The sequence below is a fragment of the Tympanuchus pallidicinctus genome, unplaced genomic scaffold (assembly GCF_026119805.1).
Source record: "Tympanuchus pallidicinctus isolate F22 unplaced genomic scaffold, pur_lepc_1.0 scaffold3, whole genome shotgun sequence".
In the NCBI taxonomy this organism is placed as follows: Eukaryota; Metazoa; Chordata; class Aves; order Galliformes; family Phasianidae; genus Tympanuchus; species Tympanuchus pallidicinctus.
The window spans coordinates 106,791,467-106,811,482 of record NW_026294747.1 but is presented as its reverse complement, the minus strand read 5'-3'; the positions used below and the strand labels follow the sequence as shown (position 1 = coordinate 106,811,482).

The 20,016-nt window shown below is 41.4% G+C and overlaps 1 protein-coding gene across 8 annotated transcripts; it reads left to right on the top strand.

The window, feature by feature from the left end:
• The first annotated feature begins 90 nt into the window (after window positions 1-90).
• Window positions 91-17,218, top strand: LOC128085735 (immunoglobulin kappa light chain-like). Of its 8 annotated transcripts, XM_052693507.1 has the most exons (7): window positions 1,827-1,946; window positions 2,115-2,261; window positions 3,696-3,869; window positions 6,048-6,101; window positions 13,930-14,223; window positions 15,464-15,535; window positions 16,186-17,218. In XM_052693507.1, exons 1-7 carry the CDS (start codon window positions 1,904-1,906, stop codon window positions 16,323-16,325), a joined length of 924 nt encoding a protein of 307 aa, XP_052549467.1. In that variant the 5' UTR covers window positions 1,827-1,903; the 3' UTR covers window positions 16,326-17,218. The 8 variants fall into 8 exon arrangements, with proteins under 8 accessions (XP_052549472.1, XP_052549470.1, XP_052549471.1 ...); XM_052693512.1 differs by lacking the exons at window positions 1,827-1,946; window positions 2,115-2,261; window positions 3,696-3,869; window positions 6,048-6,101 and adding exons at window positions 91-355; window positions 466-754; window positions 7,351-7,415 and having other exon boundaries at window positions 15,476-15,535; XM_052693510.1 differs by lacking the exons at window positions 1,827-1,946; window positions 2,115-2,261; window positions 3,696-3,869; window positions 6,048-6,101 and adding exons at window positions 92-355; window positions 466-754; window positions 7,351-7,415.
• The last annotated feature ends 2,798 nt before the right edge of the window (window positions 17,219-20,016 follow it).

Below are 20,016 nucleotides of genomic sequence, written 5' to 3'. Positions count from 1 at the left end.
GTAAGATTAAATGGAATGTAGCAGATAGATAGATAGATAGATAGATAGATAGATAGACAGATATGTGCACACCAAACAGTTGCTGGATTGAATATTTCAGGTCCTGTCTACAGTGTTACTGATGGGGTTTCATTTGCCAGTGAGTTTCCCGCACACAAACACGCACTCCCTGGCAATGAGCTGAAGACCTTCCATTCCATCAGATGAGCCACGCGTCACTTCCTCCTCCCAGCTGCTGATGCCTTCTCCACCTGGATGGCTTTATAACACGTCTCCCCTGCCTCAGCTCTACATGTCACTCTTGCAGACAGCATGCTGTTGCTTCCCTTACTCGTTGTGACTTCACTTTGGTCCCGTAAGTGCCGTTTCCTTTCTCCTCTCCCTCCTGTGCATGGAGAACACAGTCCCTGCTCCAGAGCTTGGTGGCTCCTGGCCTACGTGCAGTTTCTCCCTGTTCCCTTGCAGGTGGGGATGCACAGGCTGCACCGGTGCAAAGCCCAGCAGAGCGCAGGCTGGTGGAGGGCAGCCCAGTCACCATGACGTGCCAGCTGAGCAGTGGAACCACTGTGCACTGGTACAGGCAGCTTCCCGGGGAGCCACCCAAGAGGATACTGTACATGTCTGGATCCTCACCTACCTTCGATGACAACAAGGACAGATTTAAATTTCAAGCACAGAAAAGTTCTTCCAGCAGTGTTCTGACAATAGAGAAAGCAACCCGGAGGGATACCGGTACTTATCTCTGTGCATATTGGTATTACCAAGGCTACACAGCATTAGATGGGCAAAGATAAGCTGTACAAAAAGGCATCTGGCACTCTGAACCTCAAGCTCTCAACTCCTGCCAGATGCAGATACTTTTTATGCCACCTTTCTCTGGTGATTTTCTGCAGCAGGAGAGCAAAAGCAGAAGATTAACATGGCAAATGCTAAATGAATTATCTTAACTAACTCTCAGAATACTTCTTCTGTACTTACACATAGCTGTAACATGCAGAAACTGAACAGTCTTTGTCACTTAAGGATAAAAACCGGTGACTTTGCAGATATGGCAAAGAACTGACTGTACTCAGAGCACTCAGCTGACAGTGGGCGCAGACTGTGTGCCTGTGGACAACGAGTAGTTGGAAATTGCCCTTCTTCATTGAAAGCTGTACAGCAAACAGAGAAACATATCTCTATCTGCTGCAGGCTCTCACTTGAACGGAGGCACACAAGCAAAGCAATGAGAGAAAGCTACATGGTCTTCCAGATCCTCCTTCATTCTTTCTCTGCTGTCATTACATTAACTACCAACTCCTTCTGCAGCACCGACGGCTCAATTTCACTGTGTCAAGTTCTCACCTGATGCATCCAGACAGAACTTCACTCTTCTTCCGTGGGCCTGCTCTCCAAGGAGCCCTTTGAGCACAGTGCACGGAGTTCTAAGAATTAGTCTATGGTCAAAGCCTCTTTTCACCATGCAGAGCAAAGCTGGCATTTGTGTGTCAGTTAGCTCCAGAACTGAGTACTGCATGTGATTAGAAGCCTGAGGCACAACATCCTGTGAGGTAGTGCACTGGAGAGACTGGACCTTCAGCCACACAGAGATTGCCGTAGTGGTGGTTTTGCAAGGCTCTGAACGCTGCTCGTGCTGAATGTGCCCTCGTGCTTTCAGTCCTTGCAGGGAGCAGCGGTTCTGTGCATTTCTCTGAAAAGCAGGCAGGACCCCCATCTTCTCAACAGCCTCAGCATTCTCTGCTCTTGCTCCTTTCCCAGGCTGCTGCAGCTTCTTGACAAGCACAGCCCCGTGTTGTTATGCACAGAACAAACACTGCTGGTGACTTCTCCTCCCACTCAGTGTGTCCCCATCTGGGGCCCCACATCTCTCAGTCTCCACAGCAGCAGAGCAGGAGCAGCAGCCATGCTGCTGCTGGCAGCTCTGATGGTTGCAACTGCCTGGTCTTGTAAGTGCCTCAGCTTCTTTTTCCTCACGGGCAACCATGGATTGTGCCCTCACAGATGTCTTCCCAAGTAGATTGCTGCCACTGAATAACAGTTTCTCCTCTTCTGCTTTTCTTTTTCTTCTTTTTTTTTCATTTTTTTTTCTTTTTTTTTTCTTTTTCTAATTCTAGATGGACATGCACAGGAAACTCCCATACAGAGCCCTGTATCCATCACCGTGTCACAAGGAAATGCAGATCTGAAGTGTCATTTTAAGGACTTCTCTGGACATTTTGATAGCACCGTCATACACTGGTATCAACAGAAGGAGAATAAAGCTCCAGTCAGGATGATCTACTTTTCATCAGGGACAGTAGTAGCAGATGAGAGTTTCCAAAGGCACAGATACAGGATTCAAACTATTTCTGGACAGAATCTTTGCACTCTTACCATAAGAAATGTAATTCCAGATGATGCTGCTACTTACTACTGTGCCTACTGGGACCCTCACAGTGGCAGATGCCAAACAATCACCACAACAAATACTTCCTCAGCAGCTCAACCACAGATCATTTGGAACGACCAGGTGCCAAGCAGATTTCTGCTCTGTGGGCAGAAGAATAGCAATGGACTGATACACAGTTCATCTGTCCTGGTAGATATTGGCCACAGGTTTTAGTCTCATGTTCTCTCCATACGGTCCCTAACACAAATGTGGGAAGCCACCTACCTGCCTGTCCTGACATGAAATGAAACGGCTTTTGCCATTGCTGTTTGCTAGGAAGAGAGGCAGTCGTCCAATCCTCTTAGCAATACGAGCATGACACCACATTGCCACGTGTCTCTCTGCTTTTGTTTTCCAGTCTTTCTCTCCACGAAGTGTTTGCATTTCTTCTGAGGCTCAGAACTGAAATCCTGTGGCTGCGCATTTCCTCCCACACTCCCAAACAAAGGCAGGGCACACGCTCACGGTGCTGCTGCCCGTTGCTGTACGCTGCAGATGGCAGCGTGGGCAGAGAGCATTTCATTGTGCTGGAGATGGGTGAGCATGCTGGGGCAGTTGAAGGGGGCCCCACATAGAAAAGGACATACCTCCCATCCACTCTGAGTGATGGCACACACTCAATGACCACCAAGGTGTCCTCTCATCTGGCAGCCTTGCTCCTGATGCCCAGCTGCTCTTTCTCTCAGTCCTTTCTCAGTTGCTCTTATGCAAAATTGATGTCCTTGGATTGAGCAATAGTTGTTGCATTTCTCTGAAAAGGAGATGTGATGATAAACCTTTAACCAACCTGAAGGAACATTTGCAGGTCTTACTCAATATCAGGCTGATGTGTTATTACAGCCCTATATTGTTATGCATAGAAAATACATCACTGTAGACTTCTCCTCCCACTCAGTGCAGCCTCCATCCAAGGCCCCTTTCATTCTCCTCTGAGTCTCAACAGCAGCTGAGTGGGAGCACCAAGCATGCTGATGCTGGCAGCTCTTATGGCCACAACTGTGTGGTTTTGTAAGTCCTTTTTCTTTTGTTTTCTTCTTAGGGTGCCCTTTGCTGCACTAACTACTTTCCTAATCCCTGAATTTCAGCTAATAACATCAGTTACACATTTTATCTCTTGCAGACGGATTTGCACAGGAAATTCCTATACAGAGTCCTATATCCATCACCAGATTCCAGAAAAGTGCACGTATGTTCTGTGAAATGAAGAAATTACCAGGACGTTTTGATAGCACCGTCATACACTGGTATCAACAAAAGGAGAATAAACCTCCAGAGAGGCTACTCTTCTTTGCAGAAGGGAAAACTACAGTTGAAAGTGGCTTTCAAAGGAACAAGTACATGGTTGATAAAGTTTCTAGTCGGAATCTGTGTATTCTTACAATAAATGATGTAAGTCCTGATGATGCTGCTACTTACTACTGTGCCTACTGGGACCCTCACTGTGATAGATGCTCAGAGACCATCAAGCCACAAAACTCCTTCAACCACTCAACTTCAGCTTCAGTCTGAACCACAGGACTGTTACTGCCTCATTCCCCAGCCTTCTCACTCCATCTGCTATCAGCTGCTACCCAGAGCAAACACTGCACAGATGCAGAGAATCACAAACAGTAAAGGGCTGGAAGGGACCTCTGCAGCTCATCCAGTCCATCCTCCTTGCTAAGGCAGATTCCTTAGAGCAGGTTACACAGGGAAGAGTCCCAGAAGTTCTTGAATGTCTCCAGAGGATGTCTTGGTGTCTTCCGGATGATGCTGCTACCTGCTATTGTGCCTACTGGGATGCTCACAGTGGCAGCAGCCCAACAATCATCTCAGTCAATACTCCTCCAGCAGCTCAATCACAAACCATTTGAAAGATCCCAGCTCACTTCCCCAGCATGGAGGAGTCTCCTGAACACATGGGGGATTTCCTCACTGCTGACCAGCTCCTGCAGATGTCAGCTTCCAGAAGATAGGGATTTCGAGCAAGCCAAGGGTGCCAAGGCTGAAGCAAACGGTGGACGTCTAAAACATAACCCAACCTCTGCTCTTCCTTTTTCCTCAGGCATAGCCATGAACTGTTTGTAGTGGTTCAGCTTGGATACTAGGGAAAATTTCTTCTCGGCAGGAGTGGTGATGTGTTGGAACAGGCTGCTCAGGGGAGCGGCGGAGTCCCCATCCCTGGAAGCTTTCAACAAGAGGGTGGACGTGGCACTTAGGGACGTGGTTTGTCAACAGGGATGACAGTTGCACTAGATGATCGTAGCAGTCTTTTCCAACCTTCATGATTCTATGATTGCTTCAGTACAAAGCATCTCTTTTCCATGCTGGTGACACTCTTTCATGTATCTGGTTGGTGTCCAAATGTGCTATTCTTGAGTTTTGTCCTACTAATGCTTGCAAGCCAAAAACACACAGAGGAATTGGACAGTATTTCTGCAGCACTCAGAGCTTTTCTTTCTGTGTTTCTAACTATGAGATGCAGTGGCATCCTTCACAGCGGGACTCAGGACACAGCTGGGGAAGAACTGGTCAGCTTCTTTCTCTGCCTGTGTTACTGCTGGTATTGCACTATGTTTGCCATAAAAATAATAGAATTTCTTAAGTTGGAAAAGCCCCATAAGATCGTGAAGTCCTCACATCCAGCAAGCACTACTAAGTCCATCACTAATCCATGTTCCTAAGCACTACATCACATGGCTTTTAGATACCTCCAGAGATGGGGACTCTGAGATACCCCCAGATATGGATAACCACCATTTATTTCACTGGGCAGCCTGTTCAACCCAGAAGAGTTTAAGAGTAGACCACTGTTTCTCTTAAATCTGCTTAAACTGAAAGTTGGTCTGAACTGCTTAAACCATCTGCAGTCTGGTTCCTCCCTGTAGCCACAAACCGTACTTTCTTGACATTGGTTTGTAGTCATTAGGGCACACAGTGTCCCAGAAGTATTCAGATTTTTCTTTGACATGTCAAGCTAAGCATGCAGGCTGGCTCACAGTACCTGGGTTTTCTCAGATGTTATCTTGTGCAGCCCTGAAAGGAACAAGCGTGCAAAGGAAAAGCCTTCATCATCCTGCTGACACAGGAAAAAATGTCTGTGAGTGGTTATTTCAGGGTCAGGATTGAGTTCAGGAGGCAGACAGGTAACAGACATGTGCTGGGACAGAAAATGGCAGATGCAGCACATGGACACCTTCACAATGGACCGCAGAGTGGCTCCCAGTGCTGGATTGTATCCTAGTACTAGCTGATGGTACTTAATTCTGGATGAGAGGTGGAGTACGCCCTTGAGGATGAGCAGTGTGATCACCTGAGTGTATGTGGTTCCTTAAGATGTATAATCCCATGGGCTGACTTGTGTGTGTAAAATTGAAGAGGATACCTTCACTTAATCATTATAAGTGGATGGGTTATCTGACCAGTTTAGAATCTTTTTAGAGGAAGATTTGGTCTAAAGGGAATTATATATCTGCTGAACACTGAGTGCAAATCTGAAATTCCTGACATCCTCCAACAAGGCAATGCCAGCCCATCCCTCAGGGAGTCTCCCAGGGCTTGAATAGTAAAAAAGGGCTTTTTGTTTTCAGTGCCTGCATGTTATGAGAGCACTTCAGATTTTTGCAAAGCCAAAGCACAGTGTGTAATGTGTGGATCAAATACTTCGGCACAGGAACTAAGCTGATTGTCTCAAGTAAGTACCATTGATACCAATCTGATTTTTACACCGTTGTTTGTGTTGTTAGATTATAGTTGTTAATGTAAGTGTTTAGGAAAAATAATTTCTGCTTGATAGGTCATATTTTGTCTCTAATCTGTGAATGTGCTTGCAGTTGGGTGTTGGTGGGCATGAATATCAACCTAGTGGATAGAGAGATCACAGGAAAGATTTCTGAATATTTATTGAGGATGGGGGGTGGAAAAACAAGGAGAGGTAGAAGTTTAAATGTTGTGGTGGATACATTCCTTGTGCTGTCCTAGGAAAGAATAATGAATTGTGAGAAAGCTTGTAGAACAGCTCTCAGTTCAACTAGTCAGAAATGCCAAAACTTGCTTGTTTATAGATGTGATTCAGCCTAAATTAATTGGGAAGAAAAATTGCCAGGAATTGAATAAATGTCGTGGTCCTGGCTGTACCTAAAGCAACCAGCTTCCCTTTGCCTTCAGTGACTCCTCAAAAACTGTGCAGTCTGCAGTAAGAATGCTACTGTCAGTATAAACCAGACAGCAGTGCCTACAGTGCCTTGCTCAGAAAATACATGAGCTTACCAAGGTGGGTATAAACAAACCAAACTGCAAAAAGCAGAAGAAAGTTGCAGTTCCCTGCAGTTTGCAGTCAGATTTTGTCTGTATACAGGCAGGTATTTTTGCCAAAGAGGGAACAGTGTAATCACTCAGAACAGCCACAAACTTCGTTAGACACGTACCAGGTGTTTTTTTAGTTTAGAATATGGTCTCTGCATGTAAAATATTGGCTTTGAAGTAAGAGTGTGATGAAGCTTAATCTAAGGTATTTTCACACAGCAATATTGTGCAAGATACCTTATCTAAATCCACAAATACCAAGTAATTAATTTTATTTTCCTTTAGGAATGATAATGTAACCACATTTCTTATTAAAAGAACAGCTAAAAGTTACTTTAGAGAAAATGAGGTAGGCTAGAAGCAGCAGATTTTGTTACAAACATCCCAGCACTAAAAGGGCTAAAGCACAGTAAGTAAGCATGAGACAGCTTTCTTTTCAGGAAATGCTACATTTAAAAATTGAGACATTTTACTCACTATGAAAAAATAAAATAAAATCATAGTATTTCTAAATATTGCACTCAGTCCATACCAAAATTTCAGTTATTACGCTGGCCAAATTATCACCAGCTTCTAAATCAGAGAAATAATCTCTGTGGCTTGTGAAAGAAAAATGAAGTGCAGAAGATATTGCTAAGCATTATCACACTGTGCTATGGTGATGAGAAAATATTTGGAAGTGGAACTAAGCTTATTGTTTCAGGTGAGTGTGAAATAGAACTACATCTGAAATGCATTTCAATACTGTTAGATGCTGACTACGTGATGTGCTCTGGTTCTTTACCTCCCACTAGGATTAAAACAGAATGCTTTGCAGGATTTTACCTGCAAACAGTATTTTCTGATGCAGAACACAACATCATTGTTTTGTATTTGTATGTGAAATAGGAAGAATGAGGCAATTATTCCGGTGGAGAACATAATTAACCCCTTTTTTTCTCCTTAAAGATGAATTTAAATGTGGCGAAGATAATGTTCAGAGAAATAAAAGATTTTATTTTTTTTTATCTTTAATGGTGCGTATTCCACTCTTGTGACATGTCTAATTCATTCCAAAAGACTGGCAATCTTGGAAGAGCAAAGAAGAGCAAGAGGCTTATTTCTGTCTCAGTCTGACTATGCCAAATAGTGGGAGAATGCCCAGAACTGTTTTAAGACCTGCACAGCTGAGAGACTACTCTCTCTCCCTCTCTCTCTTAGTATCACTTATTACATATTATCAGTTGTTATTATTGAGTGCTGAACTGTAGAGACACTAATTTTCCTTTCCCAAAGTACTGACATACTCTATCAAAATTTTATTGCTTCACATAACGTTCAGCTGTTTGATGCCTGCCTGTGGTTTGGCTTGACTAAGTACCTGGGATAGAAACTCTAATTTTGCTCATCTGAAAATGGGGTGTATTGGTAATGGGAGGTTTGATTTTTAATTAAGGTTTTGCTTCATGTTCTGATAACAAAAATTCTGATCAGGGGGTTTGTGCTGCTCAGCTCTCACCATAATGTTCGCTGATTCTAGGGCTGATTTTATGGTGCTTTAAGGGAGCGTTTAAGGCCAGCTTGGACGGGGTCCTGGGCAGTCTGGTCCTGTATTAAATGTGGAGGTTGGTGGCCCTGCCTGTAGCAGGGGCGTTGGAGCTTGGTGATCCTTGAGGTCCCTTCCAACCCCGAGCCATTCTGTGATTCTGTGATTCTATGATTCTGCTGTTGCTGCTTTCTCCAAGTAGCAGATGAGTGAAATTACTTAGTCTGCTACATCCATCTAAAGTTTTGAAAGACTGAAATTAGTTGAGATGAACCCTGCCCATTTAGCAATGAACGTTTCCTCAAAATCTTCACACCATGTATTTAGTTAGTTAGTTACTTTAGGTTACTGATTATTTTTGCTGTTCTAGGATCTAAAAATTGATTAAATCGAATCTGTTTATCTTTATAAAATAATATTTACTCATAAATTAAATGTGCCCTTGTCACAAAGAAGGCTGGCAGTATCTTGGGCTGCATTAGGCGTAGCATTGCCTTCAGATCAAGGGAATGGATCCTTCCTCTCTGCTCAGCACCAAGGAGCCCACTTGTGGATTTGTCCAGTTCTGAGCTTCACAGTGGGACATTGGTGACACATTGGGACACAAGTGGGACATTGGTGTATTTGGGAGAGTCCAACACAGAGCCATGAAGATGATAGAGGGATTGGAGGAGAGGCTCTGAGAGTTGGGTCTGTTCAGTCTGGTGAAGAGAAGGTTCAGGATCATCTCAACAATATCTATAAATTCCTGAAGGGAGGGTGTGAAGAAGATGAAGTCAGGCTTTTTTCAGTGGCACCCAGTGTCAGGAGAAGAGTCCATGGGCAACGTTAGCCATTCTGAGATACTGTGATACAAAGATAACAGATCTGATATTGTAAAGACTTTATCCATCGTGTTACGGATATTACTACAAAGTTTTCGGCACTGGTACAAAGCTCATTGTCTCAGGTAAGTTACTTTCCTTACCATAAGATAAAGGAGCTTTTTGTGTTCATGCAGATTGATTATTATGGTGTCCTGGAGGACATTCAGCTTGCTCAGAGCTTTGGTCAGCACTGTCCCCACGTGGGTTTCCCTCGTCTTGTCATTCTGCCAGTCTTGTTGATTTGTAATGCAGTGGTTTAGGATCGCAAATATACCCAGGAGCTGCTTTTTTTATCACTTATGAGCATAACTCCTCCTTGGAAATACTGTGAAAAATGATCAGGCGTAGTTTCAAGAGCCCTCATGCTTTCTTCCAATTACCGAAGCATTAACAACAGAATCAAGCAGTTGTGAATTAAACATAAAAAAAAGAAATCCTCTTCTCAATACAGATTCAAGTAACAATTTGCAATGGTGAAAATTGCTGAAGTCCTTTTTCAGTTAGACTAGTAAAAGTGAAAGAATTTGTGCTTAATTATTTTTGTTATCTACACAGCGCTTTGGCAGTAGAAATAAAATAGTACCTCCAAATTCTCCTCTTTTATTAACATATTATTAACATTAACATTATTAACATATACTTGAAGAAGTCACCTTTTTCTTGCCATTCCTGCAGAGATATTTATTTCAATGGTACACTGAGGACAAAATCCTCCCTCTTCCCCATTAACTGGTGATCTAAACACTGTAATCCTAAGGTAGATTATTACAGAAGCACAAGGGTGGGGAACTATTGCTTCCAAATATTTTAAGCCTGATGAAATGCATTGCCTGATCAATCAAAGGTTGTTTTAAACAATTCCTTTATGAAAGACTAGCAAAATCATAACTATAATTCACTAGAAATATCTATGTTGGGACACTTTTTGTGTTAAGAGAAATTAAGTGAATTAAGTGAAAGCCCTTACCTTGGTGATCAGGTGGTCACCATTTAATTAGTATTTACAGCTTAAAATAAATGATTTTCAAGTGTCTACCAAAACTTGCAGGATTCAGTTTCCTTAATGAGGGCCAAGGTTCCTGACTAATTAAGAGAATAAAAAGCCTACATTTACCTCATGCTTATGATCTGGCACCTCACAAGTACATTGCTAGCTTATTAGGAAGTAATAAGACAAAGAATCTATTAATATTTCTAGTAAATAAACGCACAGCAGAAATTGCAGCAGCAATATTTTATTTCTCTAGATGCCAGCTCCTAAATATTACCAAGGAATCTACCATGATTTCATCAAAAGCGTGAAGTTCAGTAGTCAAATAGCTAGAATTATTTTTTGCAATTTTATAGACTAAAATACATCTTGCTTATATACTTACATTTATGCTTTATGTTTATGCTTACATTTACTTACATCATCTAAAATTGAATTAAATTGATATTCTGCCCTTTTAAATCAAAATGCACTCATTAGTATTTTTCTGTGTTTGCTTTTTGTGTGTGTTTATGGGGAAGAACATGAAGTTCTGAATCAAAACCCATTAGATTTGAAAGCCCAGACCAGTGTTATGGAGAAAGGGTTGTGCATGAAACAAGTAAGGGAAGACGTGGGCAATCTAAAGAAAACTGCAGAGCTAATCCTCATTAATAATATTAGTAGGTACACCTGCTAATGACATTAGCAGAAATAACAAGGATGTCACGGGCCTGAAGGTGAACTGAGTACCTCTTTCTTTTAAGGAAACCTAGAGGAGAAAGAGTGTGGTATGCTGTTCTAACAAGGTAATACAGATGACAGAAAAGTGATGTGGAATTTGCAGTAGCAAAATCCATCTCAAATTTACCGAAATGCTTGTGTGATGCTGCCATTTTGGTACTGACACCACACTAACATCAGTACTCTGTATGCAAGTAGGGTAGGAGCAGGAGGGCAACAGTCCTGACCCCACACCTGTGTGAGCATATTGCAATGGACCTCAGCATGCAGAGTAAGATCCAAAATGAGTAAGGGCTCCTACAACAAGCCTGAGAGGAGCTGTGGCTGTTCAGGACTGTCCAGCCCAGATTTCCTGTAGTGCTTTTCGTTAATTCAGTTAAACAGGAGCCCAAGGCGTTTCTTTATGTGCACCATCTTTGGCAAAAGAATCATTTTCCCCTCTCAATTTTTTAATAAAAAGCACAATCACTCTTAGTTACACCATGATACAAAAGAACAACCTAAATAGTTATCTAAATGGTTTATCTAAATCAAGGTTATTTAAATAATCCTAATAGTTACACTGCCAGTTGCCTTCCATTAAAATATTTCCTCCTTATAGTTGTTAACCCAAAACAATCTGTGTTTCACAGAAATTGGAAATGGATTGCTAAGTAATACTGTGTGATGAGTTTCAGCTTTTGTGCATGAATAGATTCAGCTAGAGAAACAGCCTACACATATTGATATCACCAAAGCAGGCTGATTTTGGTGAATGAAAATGATGATGAAAACATGCTTGACAAACCTCTGCTCCCATGGATCTTTAGAGATCTTTATTTCAGTGTATAGAGAAGCACACATAAAATTTGTTACAAAACAAGAACTTGGAAGGATTTGAAAGAGATAAAAAAAGGATTCAAAATGAGTGGTTAAGACCTTGCATTCAGTTTCATATCATAAAATCAAATAAAATCAATGCTTTTAGGATCATGTGGTCAAAAAGCACTCAGCATCCCTAAAAAAGAATTAATTCCTCTGGGGAAAAAAAAAAAAAGAAAAAAAGTAGAAGATGTGTGGTAGCTCAGTCAGTGCCTCAGAAATCAACAGTTTTGCTTTATTCTAGTATCTTCTAAAAAGTAATAGCAAAGATCAGCTTGAAATGGAATTTTAAGTGCATTTCACTGAAGGCTCTTTGGGAATAGAAATGAAAACTGAAATTGAGCTCATAGTTTCCACATGATTTTTAGCTAAATAACTAGACTCTCTTCGTTCATAAAATGGAATACTTCTGTGGCCAAAACGTCATAAACATTTTCTGTAAGGAAATACAGCAGTGTGGTTATACCAGATCCTTGGCACTGGCACGAATCTCGTGAACTCATTTCCATCAGGTCCTCTAAAGTTGTTTTTCTGTTTGTTTTGGGTTGGTGTTTGTTTCGTTGTTGTTTATTTGTTTACATTTTGTAATGGCAAAGTTGTGGAGTGAAAGTTGAGTGGAGACTCCTTCCTTAAGTTTCCTGGGGAGGCTCAGCATAGGCAATGTTATCACCAACACTTCAGATCCAAGATGCTGTCTATAAGCCGAGTGCTCTCAGCTCATTTTTTGTGGGGCCACCCAAAAAAGGATAATTAAAATTTCAACCCAACTCTCCCTGCTTTATTACAAGAAAAGCCATGCACTGGCTTAAGAATTATGTGCAGGTTACATCTGCATGGTGATATATTGTTTTAAAAAGACATGGCTGCCTCTTCAAGCCTGCATAAAAGAACTGTTTGATGAAATAAGCAGCACAGAGAGAGCGCAACTAAAGAAAAAAGGCAGCAGAGTGTAGAGTGGACATTTACTACTTCAGCATTCCTCAGAAAGTATTGGATCTCGTGCACAGATAAGTCAATGTAAATCAGCTTGTTGACTTAATTAACTTTACAGATCAGCCTGAAAATACATCAAAAACCACTGACAGGTTTTTGGCTTTTTTTTTCTGCTAAATAGAATTGCAACTTATCTGTATATTCACACATAACTGAACGTATTTTCATGCATACTGGAAAAACTTCCTGTTGCCAAATAAATGAATGAACACAGCTCTTGCTGGAACCATTACTTATTATTTAATAATTGCCTATGACCTATGCAGACTCTGTTTGAGGGCAGTTCTGCTGGGAAGGCTGTGGGAGATAGGCTGCCCCATAGCCCCCTAACATCTTCTGACTCAGCTTCAAGGGAGAGTGGCTTTGAATATATTCAACAGTATTTCAGCTTCTTATCATGTTTCTCAAAATAAAATAAAATAAAATAAAATAAAATAAAATAAAATAAAATAAAATAAAATAAAATAAAATCCCACCCAAAAAAAAAAACCAACCCTCCAAACATTTTTGAGCACGTATCTGAAGTTTTGACTAACCGGACAAAATTTAATTTAATAAAGCACTCAAGAAATCTTTTGAGAGACCGTTTTTAATGTACAGTGATAAAAACTTCTCTATCAGATGTGCTGCTTGAGGACAAGCATGAGCAGAGCTGTCTAGATATTCATGTTCACTGAACAGTTTGGAATTCAAATGATGTTTTGCCATGTGTGTGGCAGAGTATGAAAGCTTCTATCTAACATTCTCTGGACTTGGAAGAGTCTATATGTTGTATAAGCAACATTGAGTCTAGACTGTTTTAAGTGAATCTTCTACTTTTGCAATTGATTTGCTGTTAGTTCTCTATGAAATAGCATATTTAAAATAAGATTGGAAGTCCTGTTTTCTATTCCCAGTTATTCAGAAGAGTCTTGTAACTGTTTTTGACTGGAACCCAAGTGGTAGACTTTGATTTAATAGTTTAAATTCATTTCATATAAACCGTGTCTAAACGTCAAGTACAGTCAGCTCAAATGAAAGCTTATTTTTACATAAAGGACAGCAAGGGTTGTAATCCATCCATCCGCTTACCTAAAATGTATTTTGTACCTGAGCCATCGTTATTCCCATCCTAAGTATTTCATAATAAACTGGAGAGCTAAAGTATTCGTCGAGAAGAAATATTTTGTCTCTGAACACCTGTGATTTATTGCTGTACACTTCCAAGATTCCAACTCTTCATTTTGTTATTTCTCTTCCCCTCCAAAAATAAATCCAGACAAAGGAAATTCTGGACCAGAGAATTCTGAAATCCTGCGGAAGGAGCACAAAAACCAACTCGTGTATGTTTGTCTGTTTGAGAAATTCTACCCAGAAGTTGTTCGGGTGAAATGGTTGGATGAAGCAAAAAAGGAGGTAACACAGAACGTAGTAAAAGGAGATGTCTGGAAGTTTCCAGGTGAGGAGAAGTACTCAGTCAGCTCCTGGTTATCTGTACCACTGGAGGACAAAAACAAGAAATATTCTTGCCATTTTGAGCATGAAAGTGGAGATCAGTCACTGCTCACCCATGGTAAGCACTGCATTTTAAATTTTTTATTCTACCTACTATGTCTTTCCTTTTTTTTTTTTTTCTTTTTATAAATGAATTTTTATTTTTCAGCACAATTCCAGAAATAATGCTGTATATTACTACTCCTGCAAGCTTCTGCATTCCTAGGCACCATAACTAAAGTTCTCATCAGCTGAAACAATCTAAGCTTTTCCAGGAGAAAAAAATCAACCTGTGCTGAGTTTGCCAAGCGAAGGCCCCTTTGTAGTTCTTCAGTGTCACCAGGTGTAAAGCAGGATTGCACCAAAAGGTCTGCACTGACTTACCTGGCAGTATGCAGAATTTCTTCAAAACCGTGTTACTGCTGTGTTACAGCAGAGGCATCGAGCCCTCTGACATCAGACATGGCTATAATAAATGCAGGAGGTAAAAATAAGGCTGATGGGTGTGTAGAGCAGTGTTTAAATCTGTTACTTGTTCATGGTCTGGTGGCAGTGAGGTAATAACCACTTTAAAAAGAAAGAAATTATTTAATTGCTGGAAAACTGATTACGTGAGGAAAAATCTGAAAGCCAATGCAGTTTCAGAGGGAAAAAAAGGTAATCTATAATAACTGGTCTAAACCTACAAATGGGTTGAATCATGGTAACATCACTGAGAAAGCTGCTTATTCTGGATAGGTGAATCTTTCCTGAGCTCACCTTGCTGTACATGAGTACAGCTCCACTCCCTGAAAATACAGCCATACACAGCTATTACTTTCAGAATATATTCTGACAAAAGTATGTTTCAAGTGTACTTATAGCCCCCATCTCAATGAATTCAAATACCATCACCGAGAACAAACCCCAAAAGGAAAAAAGCTCAAGAAAGGGAGGTCATTTTAGAGACACCAATCTACCACTGGAACAGCAAATTCACAAGAGGGAACGTGAGTGACAACTGGGTGCTCAGATTGACTTCAATCGGGAAATTAAAGAGCTGCTGCCAAAAATCTGCCTAACAGAGGCATTCACAAAAGGGCAAAAGCAAAGCCCCAGGTTAAGGCAGCAAACACTCATTCACTTCTGTATCAACATTTGTCCCCTTCAGTTCCCCCCGTGACGGAATCCTACTGGTGGACAACTGATCTACAGGCATGTCTTGAACATCCTACTTTTTTAAATACTAACTTGCACTTCACTGTTGCTCTTCTTTTTAGCCCTATGTTAATCTTTGTTAAAATTAAAGTCCAATTTTGTCATTTAAACTCTCTTTCCAGTGCTTTCTTCAGAGAGCTCTCCTCAGAAGAACTGTAGCACTGAATCCAGAAACAGCACAGTTTTTAACAGAGGTAATGACAATGAATAAAATGGGGGAAAGCAATGTGGAAGTTAGATATCGCTTAATATGAACAACGCGAACATTTTAAATAGCTTGCAGGAAATCTGTTAAATTCTGGGGTCTGCAACTTAAAAGGGCTTCCATGCTACTCTGAATCACCATGTTTTGGAGTATAAAAAGCAGCCTTCCTGGCTGGACTTTGTTAGCTGGTTGCAGATGTTGTTGGGGCTGCTGCTCTAGGTTATTAGCTTGCATTAAACGTCACTGCTTTAAATACTCAGCACAGTTAAATGCACAGCGCTTGAGCTGATGCTCCTTCAGACTAGCAACTGGCAAAGAAGCTTTCCTTTAGATTGAATGAGGATTTAGGAAGTACTTTGGGCACTCGTGTCAAGAAACTGATGCAAAATGATTCCAGGAAACACGGTGTTATTGATGGTGGAAGAGCCAGAAGTTCTTGCATTGCAGGGAATGCTAACCTGGCAGCCAGTCTAGCACTAAGAAACCTGCCCCATCTGCAGCCTGCTCAGGGGACAGCCAGACACCATGTCATACATTTCCACATAAATGCAGCACACAGACCTGGCTCTGCCTGTTTCTTCTAGGAGGTTGCACAGTACTGATGTCCAACAGGAATTTTCTGCCTTCCCTTTGTTGCAGATCACTTGACGCACAAGGCAGCGCAGTTGGTGTACGTTGTTCTGCTTCTGAAGAGCTCCATGTACTACGTCATCATACTCTTCTTCTTCTTCAAGTACAGAGCAAGGAATGCAGCTAAGCCCTCGGGAAAGAGAACGTAAATACTGGGTTTGGAAAGGTTTATAAGATTGTCTTCAATTTGCTTTGCTGTATAATTATCCACATAGGTTCTCTTGCTCTCCATGCTAGATACAACAACAGAAATAATCCTAAGAGAACAGGCATATAGAGTTTGCTGTGCTTTACTGCTAGTGTTTTCCTAACTTTTTCTGAGTATTGAACTGAGCTGGAGGTGAGCAAAAAAAGTAAGTTTACATGGGGTTTTAGTAGGAACTCTGTAATGCAACATGAAGAACCTCCTCCTGCTTAAAGTATTTTTGCATGCATAGGAGTAGATGTAATGGAGCTTTCAAAACATAAAACATTGATGCATTTTATCAATGCATTTTAGGATCAGTTAGGAGCATTCCACTGCTGAAAATGCATCAATGCTTTTTTTTTATTATTTTTTTTTACTGTCAATGATTTATTGCAAAAAATAGATCAAGTTCACTAAATCAGGACTTGAATATTCTGAAGCGATAAATGCTTTAAAAGACTCAGCAAGGCATGATTTTTGAAAGCAAAGATATTATCTTTTAGCAAGTTTAATGACCATAAAAGCAATTTTAACATGCATATCTATAGAAATTTAAGAAATTCACCAGGCCACAGGCTAGCACTGCTGCACAAACTGAAAACTTGCATATCGTATCTTCAAAGGTACAAAACGATCGCAGTTATCACCTTGCTTAGGTGATCTTTTCAAACTCAGCAAAACCTTACAGCTGGTGCTTCAATAGAGAAAGTGTTCTCACATCACAAGAAAACTCTCAGATGCTGTACTTCAAACTCCTCATGTCCAGGTTTTGCTAATTTAGAGCTTGTACAATTTGGAGAGGAATGCCTGCACCAAACCTGTAATGATGTAGAGCAATAAAAGCTTCCCTTGAGAGGCGTTTGTGAGACCTCTGTTTGTTCTACAGGCTGTACCACGGTGTCTTGAAAGCTTGGTTATTTTCCATGTCCATTGAATTCCTTGGAGAATGAAGGATCCTTAAAACCACTCGTTTTTCTTTTATTCTTTTCCTATTTTTAAACGGGGACACAGTTCTACATAGAAAAATGAAAATTAACCCAATAAGTCTTATCCAGTGTACAGCAAAGCTGGGGAGAAACAACGTGCTGTTGCAACAGGCCTGTCTTCCACCCCTGCTCAAGAAGGGCTGCCTAGAGCAGGCAGCTCAGGACTGTGTCTTCTCAAAAGATGTCTTTTGAGTATTTCCATGGCAACCAGTAGCAAATCTCTGAGCCTCTCCTCATATGAAAGATACTCTGGTCTCTTGATTATCTCTCCTGGCTCTTTTCTGGGCTTTCTCCACAACCTCCATGCCATGTCTGTCTTGTACAGATGAGACCAGAATTGGAGCCCTCAAAACTACCAGAAAACCACTGCTGACACTCAAGACTCAGCCAGGGACCTTTAGATCTTCAGTCTAACTCTCTCCTAGCTGAGCTATTTCAGCACTGCCCTAGCTTCAATATTTACAAAACCTGATGGAATGTGATTATCTTTCAGCTGTATTCAGCTAAGCTTTGCAGACATCAGCTTGAGTCAAAGTGATTTCAGGGAATGAAATAGAGACAGACTGGGCTCAAAAGAAATGGTCCAACCAGCAGTATGAACACAGGGTCCCAGTCATGGGCCCTACCTCTGCTTACAGAGTCTGTGTGTGAGCCTTTAGTAATAGGGTGATGGGTGATGTCTAGAAGAGAAGCAGGGAAACAAAACTTCAGTTCTTGAAGGAGGTGTACATCTACCTTTAGAACAGAGAATGTATCTGTCACAAGCCAAAGGGAAATAAAGATACAGAGCTAGGACTCCATAATTTGACCTTACTGATGAAGCAGCAGAATGGTAACAGACAGGAGTGACGGATGATGAAGAGAAGGACAATGTAATTGTACAGTGAGAATGGGAAGAAAATAAAACAGACAGTCAAGCACAAACTGTTCTTTCTACAGAAAAGGAACTTGGTATCCAGGTGGACAACAGGTTGAGCGAGGAGTGTGTCCTTGTAGCCAAGAAGGCCAATGGGTTTGTTAAAAAGAGTATGGCCAGCAGGTCAAGAGAGGTTCTCCTCCTCCTCTGCTCCATTCTGCTGAGTCCACATTTGGGCACTGTGTCCAGTTCTGGCGTCCCCAGTCCAAGAGAGGGCACTTCTAGAGAGAATCCAGAGGGGGACTACAAAGATTATTAGGATCCTGGAGCACCTCCCTCATGAGGAAAGGCTGAGAAACCTGGGACTGCTCAGCCTAGAGAAGAGAACACTCAAGGGTAAAATCTCATTGATGCTTATAAATATCTAAAGGGCAGGAGCCAAGTGCATGAGGCCAGGTTCTCTTTGGTGATGCCCAGTGATAGGACAAGAGACAGTAGGTACAAATGGAACACATTTCTCACATTCCATCTGAACATGAGAATTGACTGCTTTACTTAGAGGATAAGAGGCTGCCCAGAGGTGTTGTGGAGATACTCAATACCTTGGATGCTTTCTGTGTAACCTCTCTTACGGAATCTGCTTTAGCAGGGGGTTGGAATACATGACCTCCAGAGATCCCTTCCAATCTTTAAGATTCTGAGATTCTATAATCTTTAGTCAAACTCTCTTTGAAAATGGGCTGATATCCTGTGTTATTATTTGCTAAGGCTTGATTCCAGTGCAAGTGAAATACAACAGACAGAAAAGTATTTGGGAAATGCACTTATTGTAGATTCGAGAAACAAAATTAATATCACTGCCAGGCCTCCCTCACCATTATACCTGCTAGTCCATCAGGCTAGAAATGCATTTGATTGCTACAGTGAATCAAGTCTGCTTTTACTAAGATCATCCTCAAATCCACTTGTGCCGTCTCACGTACAAATCAAAAGGTGCTGTCCGTGTTGCACAGTGAAAAAAAGAGCAAACATGGCCTTTTAAGCTTTTTGAACAAAAAACCCTGCCCATAAGCAGTGCTGAACAATGTTCAGAATAGCTCTTATCTCACAGTTTATGGGGTTTCTCAAGTGCATAGCTGCAAGTCTCACATTTGCAACAGATCACATGCCCCTGTAGTGTATTTATACAGGCATGCGCTGCTTATAGCACGTTTGTATTCTTATTTATTTGGCCCAAGTAGGAGGACAAGTGGATGTTTTCAGGCGTGGGGTGCAGGGGGGGCTAATGGCAGGAAGCTTAGGTTGTTTAGTGGAAAAAACCAGCAAACTGAACCAGTCACAACCAGCTCAGAGGAGGTGGGCTGCGATGGAAACGGGCGATAAGCTGAGGACAGTTAGACCACAGCCGCCCTGTCTTTTACCACAGAAAGTTTCTAAACCACGGCGATGGAAATACAGAGCGATAAAACCAAGTGCCTACGTGACGTGGTAAAAAACAGTGACACTGATGGCTCACTACACGTTGCTCTAACTGTGACAGCCACATGTAAGGGCTACCGCTGTGCACAAACACGGGTGCTGCAGGACTTCCACTCTTATTTATCACGTATGCATGCCAGAGTTAGATGCTATCTAATGCTAATTTCTGCAGCCAGGACTTTCTTAGTGCTTGAAAGGTATGTCTTCTCAAATGAGTGTCTTATCACAGCAGATTTTCAGTGCTTTCAAGCTTCTAAAAGCATGAGCATTACAGCTGCTGTGCTCCCGCTGTGGTTGCAAAAATAATGAAAGTACTGAGAAAATGATTGCAG